Source organism: Phoca vitulina, unplaced genomic scaffold (assembly GCF_004348235.1).
Source record: "Phoca vitulina isolate PV1807 unplaced genomic scaffold, GSC_HSeal_1.0 scaffold19, whole genome shotgun sequence".
Lineage (NCBI taxonomy): Eukaryota > Metazoa > Chordata > Mammalia > Carnivora > Phocidae > Phoca > Phoca vitulina.
Genome location: NW_022589722.1, coordinates 31344579 through 31366172, shown reverse-complemented (window position 1 = coordinate 31366172; position 21594 = coordinate 31344579). Strand labels below are relative to the sequence as shown.

The following is a 21594-nucleotide window of genomic DNA, read 5'->3' as shown; positions in this document are numbered from 1 at the left end:
GCTAGAAGATGCTAGAACAACGCATTTAAAGTGTTTTAAGAAAAAAGAAAGCTGGGGCGCCTGGGTGGCTCAGTTGGTTAGGTAACTGCCTTTGGCTCAGGTCATGATCCCGGGGTCCTAGGGTCGAGTCCCACATCGGGCTCCCCCTGCTCTGTGGGGAGCCTGCTTCTCCCTCTGCCTCTGCCTGCTACCCCCCTGCTTGTGCTTTCTCTCTCTCTCTCTCTCTGTGTCAAATAAGTAAATAAAATCTTTAAAAAAAAAAAAAAAGGAAAAAGAAAGCTGGGTGCCTGGGTGGCTCAGTTGGTTAGGCGACTGCCATGGTCATGATCCTGGAGTCCCTGCTCAGCAGGGAGTCTTCTCCCTCTGACCCTCCCCCACTCATGCTCTCTCTCTCATTCTCTCTTTCCCAAATAAAGTCTTTGGAAAAAAAAGAAAAAAGAAAGCCAAAAACATTATATAGAATCTGTTCAATATTTTAAAACCATATGAAAAGTGACCCACTCCTTACCAGTAGCAAACCTGGGGATCTTAAATTGACTTGTAGGGGTGGGCACAGCCCGTGTCCTGCAGAGTAGGTAGGAGTCACGCCTTCTCACACTCCCAGCTGTATTCAACTGAGAGGGCTGGGACCAGGTGGAGCCGGAGCTCGGCCCCAGGCCTCCCTGTTCCGGTGTCTGGGCTTGGACGAGAGCTGCTGGGGTGGGCGCCTTGGCAGCCTCCGCCTTCACCTCAGCCACCGCGGCCCACTTGCTCTGCTTGCAGGGGGCACCCGAAGGGCCTGCCTGCGGAGGCAGGGAACTGCCCGCGGGAACACTTGTAGGTTCACTGGATCTAGCTGGAAGAGAAGACACAAAATCTGGCTATCACTCAAGCTGATGTCATTTTTAAATTATGAAGTTACTTAACAAACACATAAAAAGTTTTCAAGTGAGGAAAATTATTTCGATCATGATGATTTGCATATGATGAAACAGGACCTGTGAGCAACATTCTGTCCGCCCGTCAGGTAATGTCCTCGAACACAGGACAAGCTTGGTTGCTCACGGCTTAGCTGAGTGTGTTCTACGGTACGAATTCTAGACACATTACCAAGATGTATGTAAGTATATGTAAATTCAAGCTCTCCCGTCTTCCCTGATTTGTCAACAGCAGACATCTGCCCTGGCTGAGCAGCCAGGAATGGACAGTGTAGTCACACGCCCCACCCCTCTAGTCAGGGAGGTGGGGAGGGGACAGGGAGAGAAGGTGCAGTCAACCGGGTTGGTTCCTTCAAATCCCAAGGAGGCTGGGTCATAGCAATCACAGGCACTATTTAAAACAGAAAGAAGGGGCGCCTGGGTGGCTCAGTCGTTAAGCGTCTGCCTTCGGCTCAGGTCATGATCCCAGGGTGCTGGGATCGAGCCCCGCATCGGGCTCCCTGCTCAGCGGGAAGCCTGCTTCTCCCTCCCACTCCCCCTGCTTGTGTTCCCTCTCTCGCTATGTCTCTGTCAAATAAATAAATAAAATCTTTAAAACAGAAAGAAGATAAACCCGGGCGAAAAGTACTCAGGTGCCAATATGCCCCACGAAGACGTCAGCCTCGGAAGCCTCCTACAGAAACGCTCGAAGAGAAAGCCTGAGCCACGGCCCACAGCACACGGCGCACGCCGGCTTTACAGCGCTGCTCCCCACACGCCGGCCCGTCTGCGCACGACGCAGAGACACACACACACCCCGTCAGGCCCACTCAACGTCGTCTCACAGCCTTTCCGAGTTAGCGCTGCAGCAATCCTCAGTAAAAATGGTGCTGATGCCCTGCACGCGGCAGCCACACGACCTCACCGCCCCTCATCTGACAGAACTCCCTTTCCGCCCCCCGATCACGGGCCATGCGCCAGAGCCGCCGGGGCGGGCCCTTCGAGCACTCCTTCTAAAGCCCGTGACAGCACGGCAGGGGACACCATCCTGCCGTCTGTCCAGTTACGGAAACAACTTCAGGTCTCTTCACCACCACCGGGCAGTCAGGACTCCAAATCACATCAGTCTGATTCCAGAATTGACATTTTGTGAACCTGTCACATTCTGTGAACAAAATCCACACACGTCTACACAGCAAATAGCACAGGACGAGAGGGGTGAGTCCTGAAGGGACTGGAAGGTGGCCTTTCCCCCCAGCGCACTAGGGCTTCTTCCCTTTACCACTAGATGGCGCCCACGGCTTGCTAAGATGACAACTTAGCCTTATTTTCATCATGTTTGGGTGTGGGGATTTAAATAAATGCCAAGTTTACAAGGGTCATATGCCCTAAATGATCTGGAACAGTCCTATTTTTAAACCCTGTGTCTGATTACACGTCCACGGGCCGGTCTCCGCGTCCTTGTGCGTTCGCTGGCACCAGGAGCAATACACCAGCTCGGGCACTGTGCGGGCCACCCTAAACTAAAACCCCCAGCCTGAGAGCGTCTCTCCTCGGAGGAGGGGGAGCGCCGTGAGGGCAGGGACCCTGACCCCATGGCCCCTGCCCCACACCACAGCAAACCCTCCAGAACCTTCTGCGGAGTCTAAGTGCTTCTGCGAAAACGGTCTCAGAAGGACATCAGCGCTCGGGGCCTGGCCTCGCTGGGCATGGGTGGGTCTGGGCGCGGAGATCCCCACTGGCCTTACCTCTGCCGGCTGCTGGAGAAGCACACGCGCTGGAAATCACAGCCGAAACGGACCCAGAGGAAGAGAACTTTCTTGAAAGACCTCCAGCACAACCAGGCGGTTTCAACAGGGTTTTCTTCAGCCCCAACTGAAACAAAATGTTAAAAAAAACAGTCATCAAAGAGTTCATGATCTACCCATTACTTTTTAATGCAAAAATAGGGTTTATAAATAATTGTTAATAATTTAATAATGATCATCTTGAATGTAAAGGAAAAGGCCAAGCAGTACTGCTCAAGTGTAGTCTTCAAACCCTGCATGAGAAACACGTGGGACCTTGCTGAAATGCAGATTTTTGGGCTCCAACCCCGGCCCACTGAGTCCAGAGCTGCAGGGCCCAGCTTCTGGCAATTTTAACAAGTACTTCAGTGGTTCTTACGCACAGCTCAGTTTAACCACGACGCCAGGAAAGAAATAGCAGAGCTGTGGGCGGTGTCCCCCTGCCTGTGAGCGCGGTGTCGAAGCACTGACTTCCCATCTCGTCTGAAGGAAGCAGGGAGCGAGGCAGACACAGATGCTCAGAGATGCTGACTTTCCTCAGTCCGCGGCCAGGCCGCGCTGCCTTTCACCAAGCTGCCTCACACCAATCCCATTTTCAACCTTCCTAAACTTGATGTTAGTCGAAGACACATTATATGTGTACAGTGCTGTCCCTGTATTGGCTTTGCTCACAGGCCACGCCTGCCTGCAGCCCTGGCAGACCCACCTTGTTTGGAACAGGGAGCAATCGCTTGCCTTGGACCAAGTGGCTTCCACCAGCTGGCAAGCGAGTGAGCTCCTGGGCGGCACTGGACTTGTCAGGGGGCACATCCCTGTGGGATTCCTTTTCATTGAGGATTTTCATATTGGAAGGACTGGTTGGTATCCTTTTCCTAGGCTGAAAATTTTAAGATGAAATGTGAGAGCTGTCTGGTCTTTAACAACATACAGAAGCACCAAGTCTTCGATGTAGAGCAAGCACCATCTCTCTTCCCCATGCTATACACGTGCCTCCATTCATCAACTAGATTGAAGTGAATATAGCAGCTCACTTCCTGCACCAAATTACCATGGACAAAACTGATGATGGCGTTTGCTTCCTCATTAAAAACAGAGCAGAATAATACTAAGACCGATCATTAACAGGAGAGAGAGATCCTCTAAAGCTAGTCCTCAATCAGGATTCTTATTTAAGGATGATAATGAGGAAACTGGTCTAGTAACAAAAATTTTTAAATGCTGTATGGAAAGGAATCACTCATTAAAAGGTCATTCCTTCTAGCAGAGACACTGCTCAGTTGTAATAAATCTTCTTGGAAGAGTGCTGGAAGCCGTTTTTCTTTGGACAACAGAGTCAAAGAATACATGTCTGACAATATTTAGATACAAGGGCATTCATGGAACTAACCCGTTTATGTAAATAGCCCCTGATGACAAGGCCAGCTGTTAAGAAGCAGTAGCAGCTCATGAAGTCATAGTGTTGAAACTACTTTCTTTTTCCTTCACGCATTTTAAAACTGATATGCCTCACATAACATAAAATTCGCCTTTTGGAAGTGTACATGTCCGTGGTTTTAGCATATTCCCGGTGTTGTACGACCAGCAACAACCCGAGAACATTCCTGTTGTCCCTAAAGGAAACTGCTAGCCACTAGCAGTCACTTCCCCCCCCCCCCAGCCCCCCGCCTAGACAGACACTACCCTACTCCCCTCTCTACAGTTTGCTTATCACAGTCCCCTCCTATAAATGGGAGCATACAGCATGTGACCTTTTGTGTCTGGCTGCCTTCACTAAGCACGTTTTCAAGGGTCGTCCATGTTATACTATGTCCTATTATCTACTAATAGTGCATCTCCTGATTGCCTGAGTCCACCTGTTTGTCACATACAGAAATCCCTACCTGGGTCCATATACGACACAGAAGACCCGTGTCACTCATTCTAGACACGTCACTTTTAGAAAATTTACATCCGGTCTCCAGCAAAGGGAGCCTGTATGATTAAAGGAACGGCCCCAGCTATTTAGGGGAAGAGACAGCCGGCAGATCTCCTGTTCAGGCTTCAGTGGGGCAGACAAGCTGTGAGCTCGGATCGGCTCTGGGTTCTGAGGGCAGGGAGTCATGCACTACATAAGTTGTGCTCGTAGAGGGAAAAGGAGCTCCTAGGCCCTTGCTGGGTGGTTTGCACTGACCCCACAGAGCACCATTCCTCCGTAACTGGCTCATAGAGCGGAGGCCTGGGGCCCAGGTTAGCAGCGGAACTGAGAAACGGCACACGGCGGGCCCCGACCCGCTGGCTCTCCTCAAAGTAGGGCTTCCTCCCCTGAGCAGAGATGCAGCAGCAAAGCCTAGAAGCAGCCGCCCTCTGACACCTTCCCTACCTGAGTGCCCTACCCCGCAAGCCTCCAGGAGCCCCAGTGCACCAGAGCTGGCTAGCCGTACCCCAAAGGCCTGCCTGCCCACTGCCACTTCCCAGGACAGCTCATCCGTTTAATTCCTGGGAGGAAAGCGATCTAAACAAATTCACAGCTAAGGAAGATGACTAGTGGCTGTTCCAAGAGGGAATTTTTGGAAGTTGCTTGTTAATGCACACGAAATCCCTATAAGTAGAAAATCCAACGTTGTAACAAAGCAAAAGGAAAAATTTCAAATGGCATTTAGGAGGGGGTGTTTTTAAGTCATCACAAGAGGAAGGTAGCCCCGCCCCCGTCCATATCCACCCCAAACCCAGCTCTCCATGCTGTTCCTGCTCTTCATGGACTCTCTGTTCCTACACTTCTGAGTCCTCAGCACAGCTACATTTCCAAGTTTCTTCCCGTCACAGTTTCCATTAGGGCCATAAACCAAATGGGCTAAAACGCAAGGGGGCACCTGGCTCTCCAGCCAGATGTTCTGGGACATGCATGTGTCTACCTGCTCCGTGGCCACATGAATGTTTTTCCCTCTCACAGAAAAAGCTCGGGGCCGCACCAATTTGCTGATGACCTTTTTCTGAGTCCCTGCCTGTTTTGGAGGGTGAGCAGTACTTGGTTCCACTGGCAAAGAAGAGTGGGGTGAGTGTGGACACCCCTGTGTCTGGGCAGGAGCGCTTGGCAGGACCATGCCCGAGGGTGTCTGGGTTCCCCGAAGTGGCGGGTCCCTCAAGGGGCTGTCTGACAGGTAATAGGTCTCCCTCTTAAGTGACTTGGGGCTTTTCTTCATTTCCTTTTCTTTCTCAAATAGGCTTATTTTTAATTTTGATTCCTGTATAAATCTTTCCACGCCCTGGCTCCAAAGGTCTTCAGCTGTGACATCTTGGGCGGCCTTGTTTTTGCTCTTGCTTTCTATCTGAAAGGCCAATAAGTGAGCTTCTTTATACACTTCCACGAATTTTTCCCCAGGGAGAGGACTCCAGGTGAAGTGACTTTCCGAGGCTGGCAAAAGACGCTCTTCAGGAACGTGATGATTTAATTCCAAGCTGGCAGCAACGCATCTTTCTTTATGCCCAACGGGTCCAAAGAAGACTTCATCATCTTCATTTGCACTGTTTTAAATAAAAGGATTATTAATGACAATGGCATTTAAATGAAAGACTTTACTGAATGTGATTAAACCCAAGGCAAGGGAAGAAAACTCATCTGTTTACCTTGAAGAGGACAATGAAAGATCGAAGTCAAATTTTTCATCAGCTAAGAGAAGAATGTCTGGGGGGAAAAAGTCCAGCATTATTTGAGGGTTGGAGCTGACAAAGAGAAAACATCACCAGTCCCTACAGCTATAAAAACAATGACAATATTTCACTCTCCAAAGTGTACCTTATCATTATTTTAACAGTCACATTATCATAAAGGGCTCTAGATTATCAAATTTTTTTGTTTTCTTTTTAAAAAAGCATCAGCAATTCTGTGTTTGCTAAGCTGACCCAAAAGTTCAAGTCCTTATCTTTAAGATATAATCTAACATGCATTCACCAAGTCATTCAACTAGTTTTTCAAGGCTAGATAAGTCATCTTCAGATATAGACCATTTCCAAAAGACCATCAGCTTCAGGTCCCCCAGAATTAAATTCCTTGCTTACAGGGGCACCTGGGTGGCTCAGTCGTTAGGCGTCTGCCTCCGGCTCGGGTCATGATCCCCGGGTCCGGGGATCAAGCCCCACGTTGAACCCCGCGTGAGGATCCCTGCTCGGCGGGGAGCCTGCTTCTCCCTCTCCCACTCCCCCTGCTTGTGTTCCCTCTCTCGCTTGTGTCTCTCTCTGTCAAATAAATAAATAAAATCTTTAAAAAAAAAAATTCCTTGCTTACAAACTACATAACACCTACTCTTCTTTCAAAAACAAATTCAGTATTATTCAAATGCACTGTTGGGACTCCATCCATATTTGCTGACGACCATCTCTTCTTAGAGCCCACCTTGAAACCCCAGACGAAACTGCGCTTTGTACCCCCCATCCACACTTTCACCATAGTTCCTTCACCAGCCCGGCCTGTAAGCCTGACTCCCTCTAACAAACCTCAGGCTCCAGGTTAGTGGATCTCTTTCCTGGGCAACTTCTTCCCCCCCAGCTCTCACACCCCATCCACCCCCGTTCCTCCCTAGGGCCCCCCCACATCACCTAGACCTGACCTCTGTCACTCTACTGCCTTGCTGTTCTGTAATGTCCCTTTACCCTTCTGGGCTCCAACTAGATTGTAAGCTCCTCCAAGCCAGAAAATGTCTAACGCTCTCACAAATTCCCTTACGTCCAGCTAAGGGCCTGGACACTTAGCAAATAATTATCGAAATGCGCTGAGCGGGTATTTCCATACTATCAAGTTTATACAGCACTTTCGCAAATCACTTCTTATTTGATCCTACAAAACAATGCAGCATGCTTATTAAAATTATAAAAATTTAAAATATACTAATATCCTAATTAGGTCCTAATTAGTCACTTCAATTATTCTTAATTACCCAACCAAGGAAAAGGTAAAAGCACAAATGCACAAATGAAATAAAAAGAAATAACCAGAGAGAGAGGAAATTAAAAGATTCATAAGCCAGCCTGCTCAACTCCATGCCCATAAACCTAAGAACTTGGCTGAAATGCCTAATTTTCTAGAAAACACTATTTTTTGTATTTAAATTACTTAAGTGGATTTATTTATAAAACTGACTCAAGAGAGGGAAAAAAATCTTAATAGTTCAATTATCATAAAATAACTGCACAAATTTATTCAAGAGCTATTGTCCTCAAAAGAGCACAAGTCCCAGATAGTTTCGCAGGATAATTCTGTCAAGTCTTTCAAGAATGTATCATTCCAAAATTATTTAGATTGCTCCACAGGATAGAAGAAAGAAACTTTCAACTTCCTTGTATGAAGCAAGCATAACCATATCCCAAAGCTCTAGAGTTAGCTCAGTAAAGAAAGCTACAGACCAGGCTCATAACATACAAATCCTAAATAGGAACATTAGGTAACAGAATCCACCAACACATTAAAAGAAGAAGAATATATCATGACTAGGTGAAGTTTGTTTCAGGACTTCAGGACTGTAGGATGGTTTAATTTTACACAATCTAGTAACATGATTGTTATATTACTAGATCTAAAAGGAGAGCCCTACATCATGTCCATCTATGCTAATAAGACATATGAAAAAATGCAAAATACCTTGTTGACCTTAAAAGCTCTTCATAAAAAGCAACAGATATATAATAGATACATTTGATCATATAAGGAAGTATCTCTCTCCAGCCAAAAGCCAAAATTAGGTTTAATGGGATACTATCAGAAGCATTCCTTCTAAAGTCAGGAGCAAATATACTTTATCAGTCAGGACAGGCTAACTTATGCTGAAGTAACAAACAAGCCCTGAATCTCAAGTGGTGTATTTCTCACTCAAACTCTATATCTGCTGAGGCTTGGGCCCTGCTCCACGTCCTCCTCACTGCAGAACACAGGCTGATAGAGCCTGGCCTTTGTGCTAAAGAAAGGGGAAACAGCAAATTCCATACTAGTTCTTAAAGACCTAGAAGTGACACATATCACAGCATTCCCATTTCACTGGCCACCTTGCAAGTCACTTGAGCCGAATCCAACTTTAAGTGGGCAGACAAGTACAATTATACCATATACTCAAGAGGAAAAAAAAAAAGTAGAAAAGAGGGAAAAAAGCAGTGGAAATATTGATAAACAGCACCAAAACTACCACCTATATGTAAATTAACTCGCAAACCAGCATGAGGCTTAATGGAAATCTAAAGAGGAAATTCCATGAAAGCCGGGCACATGGCCATGATGTCTGCTCTCACGACAAGCCTGGACACTGTTCTGGGTACACTAACCAATACGATCAGACAAAGGAAAGAATCTGGAGGTAAAAGTATCACAGTACACAGATGCTGTGATTACAGACACAAGAAAATCAAATAAATACTGTTACAAGTAGTGAAAGGATAAAAGCAGGTGCCTGAGGACAAAATTATCACACAGTAATTGATGGCATTCATATCTACAAAGAACAGTTCGAAGATATGATGGAAAAAAAAGACCTCGTTACAATAGCAGCAAAAACCACTAAATACCCGTGAATAAACCTAACAAATACACAAGACAGATATAAAGAAAACTTAGTATAACGTAAAAGTAGCACATCAAATTAAAGGGGGAAATGGTGTATTCAAAAGGGAAAATATATATAAAAGGAAAAAGAAGGGACGCCTGTGTGGCTCAGTGGGTTGAGCGACTGACTTTTGATTTCAGCTCAGGTCGTGATCTCAGGGTTGTGAGCTTGAGTCCCACATCGGGCTCCGTGCTCAATGCATGCGGAGTCTGCTTAAGATTCTCTCGCTCCCTCCCTCTCCCCTCATTCATACGCACGCTGTCAGTGCGTGCTCTGTCTCTCAAAATAGATAAATAAATCTTAAAAAAAGAAAAAAGGAACAAGAAGAAACCATGAAGAAATTATTTTATAACCTGGAGACAAGAGGTTTAACTGTGAGACCAAACTGGAAGCCATAAAAGACTAATAGTACAGTATGTAAAAAAACATTTTAAATCTGCATGGCAACAATCACCATGAGCAAAGTTAAAGAAACAATAAGCAGGGGAAAAAGTATTCGCAGCTCACATCTCAAAGGGCTCATTTATGAACATTGCCTACAAACTGCTAAGAAAACAACCAATGATGTAATGGAAGAACTGACAAATGATAGGAACAGATAAAATAACTGATAAAATAAAACAAAACAAAAATAACCCCAAGATTCCACTTTTCACCTATCAGGTTGTCAAAAATCACAGAGTTTGGTAAAACATGTTCAAGGCTGTGGGGAACAAGACAATTCACATAGCGCTCAGGAAGGCGTCACCAGGTTGCCTGGCAGCACCTACAAAATAAGAGGTGCACGTGTCCTCCCGCCCAGCAAGAAGACTGTGTGTGGACATCCCACAGTCACAGTGATGTTCGCTTCAGCAGCATTTGAAACAGCAAGACACTGGACACAAACGAACGTGCACCCACAGCAGATGGGAGAAATTACAGCCCCCCTCCCCCTCCACCCCCCCCCCAAGATGGACCACTACATAGGTACAAAAGAGAACAGCAGGGGCGCCTGGGTGGCTCAGTCGGTTAAGCGTCTGCCTTCAGCTCAGGTCATGATCCCAGGGTCCTGGGATAGAGCCCCACATCGGGCTCCCTGCTCTGCGGGGAGTCTGCTTCTCCCTCTCCCTCTGCCTGCCGCTCTTTCTGCTTGTGCTGTCAAATAAATAAATAAAATCTTAAAAAAAAAAAAGAAAGAGAACAGCAATAGTGCATGCGTTGATATACAAAGATCATCAAGATAAATTGGTGCCAAAAGCAAGATGCAGCAAAGGGTTCCATCTGCTATAAAAAAAAAGGGGCAATCGGCTGACAATGTACACATACGGTTTGCTCTTGCACAGATCAGGTCTGGAAGATCAAAGAGACCAAAGACATTGGTGGCCTTTGGAGGGGCAGCTGGGTGGCTGAGGGAGAGGCTGCGGGAAGTGGAAACAGGCAGGGTCAGATCCTGGAGGGTTTGCAAGCCATGGCAAGGAGCTTCTATTTTATCCAAAGTGCTACAGAAAGCTATGGAAGGTTTTAAGCACAAGGGTTATGATCTAACTTGTGTTTTTAAAGGTCACCCTGGCTGCTGTGTAGTGTATCAGAAAGGAACAAACAGTGTCTACTGAAATCACAAATGCACACATTGGCCAAAGTGAAAAATGCACAAGGAGGTGGAGGTGAGCTAATGGGGCTGAGGCAAAAGGTGGTGGCATTTGGGTGGAGCTGGAAAGAGATAGATGGATCCAAATATATTCTGAAGGTGGAAATAGCAGTAAAGGATGATTGAATGAACCTGGCTGCTTCACAACTTAGATAGCTAGGTAAATGGAGGGGCCATTTACTTCCACGAGAGAACAAAGAGCAGGCTAAGAATGGGGTGGGAGGGGGAGCACATTGAGTTTGAAGTGCAAGACATTCAGGTGAAGATGCCAAAGAGGCAGGTGGATATAGGAATCCAGAGCTCTGGGGAAAGACTGTGCTCGAGACAAAATGTGGGCACCACTACAAAGCAGATTGAGCTTAAAGCCATGGGAACGTCTGAGGGCCCCTGGGGCATGGGGGATACAAAGAGACCCTAGACCAAGTCCTGGGTAAGATTAGCTTCAGAAGACAACAGAGGAAGAGGAGCCTGCAAAGAGATGGAAAAACCAGCCAGAGAGGTGGAAGGATTTCTATTTGTATGTCAATGATGAGCATGAGCAAATGGACAGGCACAAAGTAAGGCTACGAAGGGGGGTTGGGGGTGTGAGGGGGTGAAGTCCTCAAGAGCAGCCAGTGGGAATTCTGCATGCACATGGAAGGGACTGGTATTTGAAAGTGAGGATACAGGCAGGAAGGAGAAAGGGGTGCAGCGGCAAATACCTTTCTAGATACAACGAAGAAGTGAGGAAACCGGCAAAGTCCCTAGGACCGTTTTAGCAGAATGGAGTGCCAAGGATACCCAGTCCACCGGCCCCACATGGATGTTGTGGGGAGCAAAGGATACAAGGATGTCAACACGCTTTAGGAGAAAAATAAGAAGGTATGGCCCTTCACTCATCTCCTGAGGCTGTATTCTCACCCTGACGCTCAAGCCAGACAGGGACAGAACAAGGCAGGAAAGTCACAAAGCTTCTAAACAACCTTAGCAAACAGGAACCAGCAATGAATAAAAGAGGAAACATCAAATTCGATCCCACCCGTATCTGAGTGCCTACAAAGTGCCAGGCAGTGTCCCGGCACTGGGTATACACAGCAAGTCGGACTGGAAAGAAGCCCTGCTATGATGGAAATCTGAAGCTGGGGGGAATGGGAGGCAGAAAACCGAAAACTAAAGACGCTGGATGGATGCAAGCCGCTTGAAGACAGGGACCATGAGCTTCACTGGCACAGGGCACAGGGTGAGCGGAATAAATACAGGACTAAGTTCTCACAGAAGCATTAACTCGACCTACACCTTCACCGAGCTCCCCGAACCACGGCGCTGCGGCGACAAGGACGTACCATTCTCCTTGGGAACATCCATCTCTGCTTCTCCTGGCTGGCTGGCTGGCTGAAGGCGCGTCGTCGGCGCGTCCTCCTTCCACGGCGAGGGCTGCCAGGGAGTCTGCGGAGAGGACGGGGTCAGCAGGTAAGCGGTGTCGGGGCCCAGGCCCCCCGGCTCCGTCACTCCCCGGTGCCGACGGGAGCAGAGGGAGCGGGCGGCCGCGCCCAGGTCAGGGAGGGGAATGGCGGCCGGAGGCCACGGGAGGTGCAGCCGAGACCCCCCGCGCCGCACCGCCCGAGGCCGCGCGCCCCCAGGCCGGGAGCTCCGGGGGCCTGATCAGGTCTGTCCTCCGCGGCCGAGCACAACGGAATTCCCCGCGCTCGGGACAGCCCCCACCTTACGCGTGAGTGGACCCCGTCCGAGCCACCGCGCCCCTCACCCGAGCGACGGCGACACCCGGCGGCCCGAGCCCGGCCTGGAATTTAAACGCGGCGCGGCGGGCGCGGCGCGGCCGCCGATTGGCCGGTTTGAAGGCGCTCCGCAACGTCGCCGCGCCCGGTGCATCCTGGGGGCTGGGGGCGGAGCCGCCGGGAGGAGGAGGGCGGCACCCGTGCGCACCGCCTCCGCGCGCCGGTGGGCTGAGCAAGCCCGGGCTCCGCCCCGCGCCCGCGGTGGGTCCGCAGAGGCCCGCGGGGGCTTACTTGGGGCGCCGTGCTGTGTTCTGGCGGCTGGGCCTCAGGGTAGCTGCGCGTGCCAAGGGACGAAGTTCCGATCCCAGCTTTTTATCTGTAAATACAGAGGCTTCAATTCCTAGCGTAGATGTTGATGGGAAGACCAAACGAAATACGTGCACCTGTCTGCTTTGTAAAGCAGTACGCACCCGTTGCCAATACAGTAAGAAGACCCGGACCCCGCCCGGACCAGCGCCCAGGGTGACGCCGGTTTGTGCCCTTGCAGCAGGAGAAGCTGAGTGGTGGCGGGGGACAGTGATGAGGGCCTGAGCATGGCCGGAGGTGTGGCAGAAGCTTGCCCTGGGCTTTAGAGCCGCTGGGGACCTGGATTTGTTCAGAGGGCAAGATGGGGGGGGGCGGGTTGAAGGGGTGCGCAGGTCCGGTGGCCAGGTGATGGAGTCCGCATGGGAGAATGCACACGCTGGAACAAGATTCCGGATCTGAGCGACACGCAGGACTGACTGGTGAATAAGTCAATCAGCGGCAGCTTGAGATCGACCTCACTTGAACCTTGGACTGTGAACCAGGTATAAATAATACCCACGTCGTGGCCTGGAGTGTGAAATGAGGGGCTCCGTTCAGGACACAGTGTCATGAAGCCGTTGCTCTAGGTATCTGGGACTGGTGGTTGTAGGAGGATGTGGGAAGGAGGAGGCTGGGATGCCCCATACAGTCTGCTCTGGGAAGGTCTGAACTCCAGAGGGAGAGCACCATTTTCAGGGACAATAATGAGCTATTTATTTGGGGCAGGTTGGGTGGAGAGCTGTCCAGGGGGCAGCCATCCTGGGCCCAGGACCTATGCCAAGAAGCCTTCTATGCTGGCTGGCATCTGGACTCCCGTGTCTCTGGTTTCATGCCATCCACACCAATCACCCCATGTTGTTGTGGTCCCTCTCCACTTCTGCTCCTGAGTCCAGCTCCCCGTGAGACTGTGAGCCTCTAAAAGGCAGGGTGGGGTCTCCATTATGTGATGTCCCCCAGCCTTACACAGCCCAGGGATGAGCCCCCCCGCAAGAGCTGAGAGAGTGGGAGCTGGATATTGAAGGGGCAGGAGGTGGGGAGAGGGTCTGGGGGGAATCTAGCAGCTTGGAAAGAGCCCAGCCTACCCTCTGCATCCCCTTTGTCTTGTCCTGGCATCCCCAACGCCTCTTTTCTATCCCAGGGCTCCCTCTGTAGCCTTTGGCTTTCCACTGCACTCGGATGTGCTGGGTCCATTGGACCCTGCCTTTCCCACCTGAGTCTCCGTCCATGGGGTCCCTTCTGAATTCCATTGTCTTTTGGGCTTTTTTAAGATTTATTTATTTGAGAGAGAGAGAGTGAGCACAAGCAGGAGGGAGAGAATCTCAAGCAGACTCTATGCTGAGCACAGCCTGACGTGGGGCTCCATCTCACAGCCCTAAGATCATGACCCGAGCTGAAAACAAGTCGAACCCCTAACCAACTGTGGCACCCAGGTGCCCCATGAGTTGTCTTTTGCTCAGGTTCCTGCTTAACTAGAGAAGAAAGGTGGTGCCAGGCAGACCCAGCGGCAGGTATCCGCCAAGAGCCTTTGGGCTGTAAGAAACAGAAAACCAGCTTCAGGCTGGCTTTAGAAAGAGGAGAATTTACTGGCTCCAGGAACAAGGAAGTCCTGAAAAGAGGGGCTCAAAGGAGGGCACTGGGTTAGGTCATCTCCTAGCTGCCTCTCTCGGGTCCTGCTCACCCTCGATCAGGCTGGCTTTACTGGGCCCCCCAGCCCGGGAGCTCCAGGCTTCCCTCCACTTAGCAGGGCCTCCTGAAGACAGCAGCCGGTTTGGTGGTGCCCGTGCCCCGTCGATGGTCCGAAGGCCTATGCTTGCCTGACTTAATCACAGGGCAACTGCAACAGGAGCTGGGGCGGGGGGCAGGTATTGGCCCGGGTCCCCCCAGCCCTATGGATGTTGCTGGGGGTGAGGGTCCCCGACACCCACTCCCAATGCTCCTCTCCCTCTATCCTGTCAGCACATAGGAGGTGCTCAGTATCTGCATTGATTATGAATAGCTTGTTACTGTTAACTGAACAGTACCTTCATCCGGCTGTCCTATCATGGGCCTGCTCATCGTAGATTCATTTCTTCCTCCCCCCAATTTATGCCACCCTTCATGAGTTCATTCACTAACGTCCTCTGACAGGTCCTCAGTGCAGGCCATGTGCTGGGTGATGCTGGGACCAGATGTCATCCCTGACCTGAGGTGACAGCAGGAGAGAAAGGGGCAATAGCAAACACAGGTGCCAAGGGCTGGAGCGCAGAAGGGGCACCCTCACCAGCCTGCAGTGCTCAACAGGAGGGCTTCCCAGAGGAGGGAACAGGGTTCCTGCTTCCCTGGCCCAAGTTGTGTCTTCCTTGGAACCAGGAGAGGGAAGGGCAGATGGAGTGTGAGCAGGCAGCAGGAGGGGACAGCTCAGGATGGGTGGGCAAGCTCCCCTCTGGCATGTGTCCCTAGCTCCTGGGTAGAGACAGCACCTCTCTCGAACTCCTATTGTAATTACCCATTTTCTTGACTCACTGCCCTGCCCCCACTCCCGAGTTCAAGGAGAAGCCTATCTCCCCAGGACCCAGCCCAGGCCTGGCACGTGGGAGACGATGAAAGATGCCACCAGCAACAGTCAGTCAAAGGAACCAATTAACTGATTTATTTTAATCTCAAAAATTTGTCTAATCAATTTGGAGGCCTCCACTGGCCCTGCCTGAGTCCCTACCTAATTTCAGCTACACTGACAGAACCTGAGAAACATCTAGGGGCTGGGATCGCCCCTCACGAGGGCATGCCAGGGAAATCAGCAGCTTGCTCAGGACTGTCATTGGGGCCAGGTTAAGAAGATGGGGAAATAGAAAACTGGCTCAGATCTCAGTAAAGCTCCATGCCACAGTACTTTGGTTTTTGCCACAACAGGGCGACCCTGAGCTCAATCCACACCCCCCAGAAAGTGTGCCCGCCTAGTGCATGTGCACTCGTGTGATTAAAGTCATAGTTGACAAAGGAAACCACATACCCGAGGTTCCCTTAATCGGCATCATCAAAGCCCCCCAGGGAAGCTCGCAGACCTCTCCAGAGACAGCAGAGGGCCACCCCATATGCCTGTGCTTCTTTGGGGGCAGTGGGTGCAGCAGCTGGGGGGATCCAAGGTGAATCTCAGCAGGGCCTCTGCTAGCTGTGACCCTGGGCAAGTCACTTCCCCCCATGGGTGCTCTCACCCAAAAGATGGGACAACATATCTAGAATATGATGGAGAAGACAAAAGGAGAGGGTTTATCCCAGGGGCAGCCTCGGGGGGAGGACTCCCCTCCCCCAGCCGAGCCAGCCCCCAGCCAACCCTGCCTTCTAACTCTTGAACACCAGGAGGTGTAAGAGTCCCCCGGGAGAACAGTTTGCTAGGCAAGTGGTAACAGCACTGACCACATCGGTTCTTACTGCTTGTAACTGTACCTTGACCCTTAAGAAGGATGACAAGATTCTGAATCATGTCTAAAATTGATCTGTGTTCCTGCTTCCGGTAACGCTGCTGGTTACAGGGCTTTCTGCTTAAAGCTGCAAATTACTCAACAGCCCTAACTAACAGGCTCTAGCTGCTTCTAACCCTGGGAGTCAGGGGGCAGCTGATCTGACGCTGGGGAGGCGGCCAGGCCCAGCTCACTGCAGGAGGTGGACAGCAGCGGCCTTTCGGATGAGCCGCTGGGTCAGGGGTGAGTTGGGCTTCAAGGCATCACGTTCCATCAGAAGGCTCCTGTGGAAACAGGGACAGGGTCTGTGGTGGAACTTCATAGAAGGATGTGGGGCCCTGTGGTCCCTGGGCCCCAAGGTGGACAGGAAACTCGGGCTGGGGCTGAGATGGGCAGAGAGGGGACAGCATCACTGCAGAGGGGACAGGAGGGACAGAGCCCAACAGCAGGAAAGCTGGGCTTGGCAGGAGGACCAGGGAGAAGGCAGAGCGCTGGGGGGGCGGGGAGTGGTCAAGGATGAGAAGGCAGGGACTCCAGTGCATCACCAGGATGTCCAGTGTTTGGAGAACATGCCGACACTGTCCCCAAGACACATAACTGGGTGAGCACATAACTGTGGCCTCATCTGCCTCGGGAAGCTGGGGGCCCATCCACCCACCAGACAAGAGGGTAGAGCCTGTCTAAGGGGGTCAGGGGAAGCCACGCCTGAAGCTGTCTCGGAAGGTAAGTGGCAGGAGACAAGGTATGGAGAAACCCAAGTTTAAACCAAGCTAGTATTGTTTAAGGCAAAGACCCCAAACAACTGACAACAGTGATTCTGTGGTGTGAGGGTGGGGTTAATGGGCTAGGCCGCACTTGGGGCGGGGACACCATGGACGGAGCGCAGGGTTTCCACCTTGGAGGGGAGGGGAGGGAACTGCCTGTCAGCCCGACAGGAGCAGGTTCCCCTCTGGGGTCAGCATCTGCTCCAGGCTGCCCGCAGGGCGTGTTGTCCCCCCAGCATCCCCACGGGCAGACCGCCCAGCTCGGAGGGTATCCTCCACCCCCCATGGCATGTCCTCACCCTGCACCCGCCCCAGCTCCTCTGCTCCTGCCCTCGGCCAGCCTCTCTCCAAAGGGCCCCACCTTTCCTGCCAGCCTGAGATGCCAACTCACACCCACACCGTGGCCTGGAGCTCTCTAAGCGATGTGACCACTGAAGAAAGGTGTGTAGCTTCTGCGTATGGCCATGGAGGGGTGAACAGCGAGGGGTGTGTGTCCCAAGATGCTTCAGAGTTTCAACCAATTCTAGAGCATCCATAGCGCACACACCTGTATCATTAATGCTGAGAACACCTGCTGAGAACACCTGCTGAGAACACCTGCTGAGAACACCTGCACTGCTCAGTTTGGAGATGCTTTTGGGGCAGCTGGGTCTCACGCAGCACGGACCCCCTGAGCCTGTGCTTAGACCCTGGGCCTTTCCACCTGACCTCCAGGGCTCAGCCAAGGGCCACCCCGGACTTCACTGGGTCTCCCGGCCCCTATTCTACCCACCAGGCACCCCGCAGCCCTTCCCTTCCCCTTTTCCCATTGGTGTTCCAGTGGGGTGCAGGGGACCCATGAGGAGGGGTCCTGTCTCACCCCCAGAGCACGAGGCAGCACAGAACCCAGCCACCCCATGCAGGGCAAGATGAGCCGGGGTGTGGGAGCTCCCAGGCTGCTGGCAAGGGCTGGGCTCTTCAGAGCTTTCTATTTGAGGTGCCCCTGCCCCAACATCCCTAACCCTCCAGGTCTTCCTCCTAACCGGACCACTGGGCCTGGTCAAATCTACTGGTTTTCAGGCTTCCTCTCAACTGTCTCTTCTTTAGGGCACCCTCCCTCCCTGAATCCCAGCCAGCTCAGCCTCCACCCCAGCCTCCAGAGCAGCATGCCCTGCCCACCCCCATGGCAGGTTGTGTGTGTGTGTGTGTGTGTGTGTGTGTGTGTGAGATAGCTGCTCGTGCTCCCACGTGAGAGGTAAGCTCCACACGCCAGGCGCTGGGTCTGCCTGCCCCTCCCCCACCTCCTGGGGCCCAGCGCAGCCCGTAAGAAAGGGTGACCCCGGCAAAGGGTGCAGCACGTGCAAAGGCCCAGGCCCCTGAAGGAGCAGGACGTGTTGGGTAACTATAGCTCAGCATGGCGAGACTGAGGGGAGGGCCGGGTGGGGGGCAGGAGGACAGGCCTGGAGTGGGGTGGACCCCGGTGGTCAAGTCGAGATGCTAACGGAGAAAACCAAGCACCCCATAGCCTCACGTCCTCACAACCTCAAAGGTGGGAAGCACCTCCGGCAGAGGGAGGTGGGAGCCTCAGGGCAGGCTGGAAGCCCGTGGGGAGACCCCCACCGGAGAGGGGCAGCTCTGCTCAGAGATGTCCCCAAGCCCGGCGTGGGTGTGAGCGGGGAACTCACCGCGCCACGTTCTTGTGGACGCCTGACGTGCAGTTCAAGGCTGCGTGGATCAGCAGCTGGTTGAAGACGTCTCTCTGAAAGGTCAGTAGGACAGGTTGGACTCCTGTAACGTGCGATGATGAGGGATGGGAGCCCCCATCCCGCTGCGGGCAGGCCTGTTCTCAGGGACAAACTTCCTGGGGGTCAAAAGATGAGGACACCCCCACACCTGAGCACCGGCCCCGAGAGAGACTGCCGGACCCAGGCCTTCGTGCTCCGGCTGCGTTGTGGCCCGAGGCCGGGGGCCCACCTGCGCGTTGCTGCCTCCGATCTGGACGATCCGGTAGCGGATGGGCAGGAGCAGTTCCAGCACGCGGTCAGGGTTCCCGTTCTCGGCCTCCACCAGGGCCTGGCACAGGGGCAGCCCCACATCACGGGCCAGGAGGTGCTGGTGGTTCTCCCCGGGGGCCCTGCCAGCCGAGAAGACGCCCTCGGTCACCTGCAGGGCCCCTCACACTGCCCGAAGGCATACCTGCCTCCCTGCGGGACTCGGGCTTCCCGAGGGAACGGACTGCTCTTCCTCCCCCTGGTGCCTGGCTCTGTGCCCAACACGGCAGGTGCTTTGGTCAGGTGAGCTGGCAGGAGAGAAGCAGCCAGGAAGGGGAGAGAACAGGGTTCTCTCGACCCCTTCAACAGGGTTGAATGGTGCTGTTCCCCTGGCCTCAGGCAGGTCCCCCAACGTCTGGCCTCAGTTTGCTCATCTGTAAAGGGTGGGTAACAGTGCCAACCTCACAGGGCTGTCAGGATTGCACACAGTGCAGGTAAAGGCCTGGCTGGAGTTGACCCCCACACTGGGGCAGGTGGTTGTCGCCGCCCATGTCTGCCTGCTTGCCCGCACGGGTGGGTCATGGGGACTGCAGGCAACAGCCTGCTCCAGGCCTGTCTTAAAAGCAAGAATCAAATACTGGAGTGCTTGGCGGGCTCCCCAGGCCTTCCCTATGCTGAAATGTCCACCGCCGAACCGCGGACCCTTCACCTGAAGCTGCCTCCCCGGCCAAGGCCCACAGATCCTGCAGCACAGCTCTGGGAGGAGCGGGCGGGCAGGTGGCTGGGGTGGTGGCCAGCTCAAGCAAGGCCCCTAGGACAGACCACCAGGCGTCATGGCTTCCACAGCTCCAGCCCTCCAGCGGGGAGATGAGGGGCGGCTGCCTCCCTGGTGACCCATGCCGTGGAGGACCCTGCCTCTCCGGTCTCCCTCCGGCCTCTCCTGTGATTGAAACCGGCTCCCACCAATGCCAGGGAGCTGTGTGACCACATCACCACACGTCCCTCTCCTACCAGCCTGCCTCGGCAGACTCTGTCCCCAATTGGCAGATGAGAAGACTGAGGCTCAGAGCAGAGAAGCACTTTGTTCGGGATCTCAGATGGGAAGCAGCAGGGCTTTCTGGTTCCAAGCCTAACCGTGCCCCTCGTGGGAGGCTGCACCCACGACACTGAGGCTCCCACCCCCAGCCGGGGGATGGGGAGGCGACTCTGTCTCTTAGGGGAACAACCGTGCCCTTGCAGGATATAACATGGGGGCACACACCCCTGTGGGGCGCCTGTGTGGCAAGAGCCCTCCACGGGCGTCCCCGCGGCTGCGCTCACCAGCGGGGCCTCCACTCCCAGCCTCCCTGGCAGGTCAGAGCAGGGACGGAGCAGACCTCGGCCCACCCCCAGCACCCTGCCACGGCCCCCCCAGCAGGGCCCTGGCCCCTCCACATACTCGCTGGCGTTCTGCAGGGTGGTCAGGAGCTCCTGCGTGGTCTGGGGGTCCCGAGCTCCCAGGGATGCCATCAGGAAGTGTGCGTCGTTGAACAGCAGGATGTGGTCACGGCTGTGCTTCTGGGTCACGGGCAGGATGTCCTGCCACCGCTCACCCACGGACACCCCTGAGGACACGGGGAAGAAACCCGTAGGCCTGCGTCCTGTGTGCACGTGTCCTGTGCACGGGCCCCCTGAACCCCACGCCCCACAGAGGCCCCTGTGTTCCAGCTGAGGAGGCTGGCAGGTGGCCCCTGGCCTCACGCTGAGGCCTTTGAGCCGAGTTTATGTTAACTTTGTTCAATTATAAATGCAATAGATGCATACGGTAGAAAACAAATTTAAAAAAAACTATTGAAGGGTATTGAAGTTTCTGGCCCCTTTGACGAACCCCAAAACCATTTTTAAAATTCTTCCCAGAATTACCGTTGGCATGGCACCTGATACCTAACAGGTGCTCGATAAAACTCCACGGAGTTAATAAATAACATTCTCTCACATTTGTGTCTAGATTTCTCGGCGCTACACAGTCCCTACTTCTGTTCTGCTCCCCACGCCCCCCACCCGCTTCCTGTCTCTCCTGATTCCTTGAAGGGACTACCTTCTTCCTACTTCTCAGGGGCACCCCCCCACAGTAGAGACGTTGCCCTTGACCTCTGTCTCTCAGCCCATCAAATCGGACAGGTCTCTTGAGTCTCCACTCTGGATGGCGAGGGAGCGAGCAGCCTTTCCCTTCCCTCCATGTGTCCCTGGCACCACCACTGTGCCTCCCAGCTTCTGTCCCTCCAAGCCTCCCCCGACGTGCCCGGAGGCTCGAGGCTTCAGGGTCCCTGGAGAGTTCCAGGCAGCTTTACACTCTGCCTCTGCAGACGGAGGGTTCACTGGGTCTCAGGGTCAACAGGATTCCACCTTTCTTCCAGGCCCCTCAACAAACAGCCCGGCTTTCAATTTTGCAGCCCCACCACTTGAACACCATGAGCTGGCCCAGAAAGTGTGGGCCTCGGCCTACCTGAG

At 52.8% G+C, this 21594-nt stretch overlaps 2 protein-coding genes across 4 annotated transcripts in view; both read right to left on the bottom strand.

The window, feature by feature from the left end:
- GTSE1 (G2 and S-phase expressed 1) overlaps window positions 1-13183 on the bottom strand; it is a 20554-nt gene extending 7371 nt beyond the window's left edge. The window contains exons 1-8 of the mRNA XM_032416922.1: window positions 13059-13183; window positions 12618-12750; window positions 12196-12298; window positions 6287-6344; window positions 5575-6184; window positions 3390-3560; window positions 2645-2771; window positions 509-835 (exon numbers count right to left, since the gene is read on the bottom strand). Coding sequence (XP_032272813.1) covers window positions 509-835; window positions 2645-2771; window positions 3390-3560; window positions 5575-6184; window positions 6287-6344; window positions 12196-12298; window positions 12618-12750; window positions 13059-13183 — 1654 coding nt within the window. The remainder of the gene's footprint in view (window positions 1-508; window positions 836-2644; window positions 2772-3389; window positions 3561-5574; window positions 6185-6286; window positions 6345-12195; window positions 12299-12617; window positions 12751-13058) is intronic.
- Window positions 12218-21594, bottom strand: part of TTC38 (tetratricopeptide repeat domain 38) — a 26290-nt gene continuing 16913 nt past the window's right edge. The window contains exons 11-15 of one of the 3 annotated variants that reach the window (XR_004300908.1): window positions 20543-20708; window positions 19088-19247; window positions 18799-18872; window positions 12880-16654; window positions 12218-12298 (exon numbers count right to left, since the gene is read on the bottom strand). Coding sequence is in view for 2 of the 3 variants with exons in the window: in XM_032416229.1 (XP_032272120.1) it covers window positions 18881-19247; window positions 20543-20708 (533 nt within the window). In the remaining variant the exon portion in view is untranslated. Of the gene's footprint in view, window positions 12299-12827; window positions 16655-18798; window positions 19248-20542; window positions 20709-21594 lie in introns of those variants that run through there. The other 2 variants (XM_032416230.1, XM_032416229.1) reach the window with 2 other exon arrangements.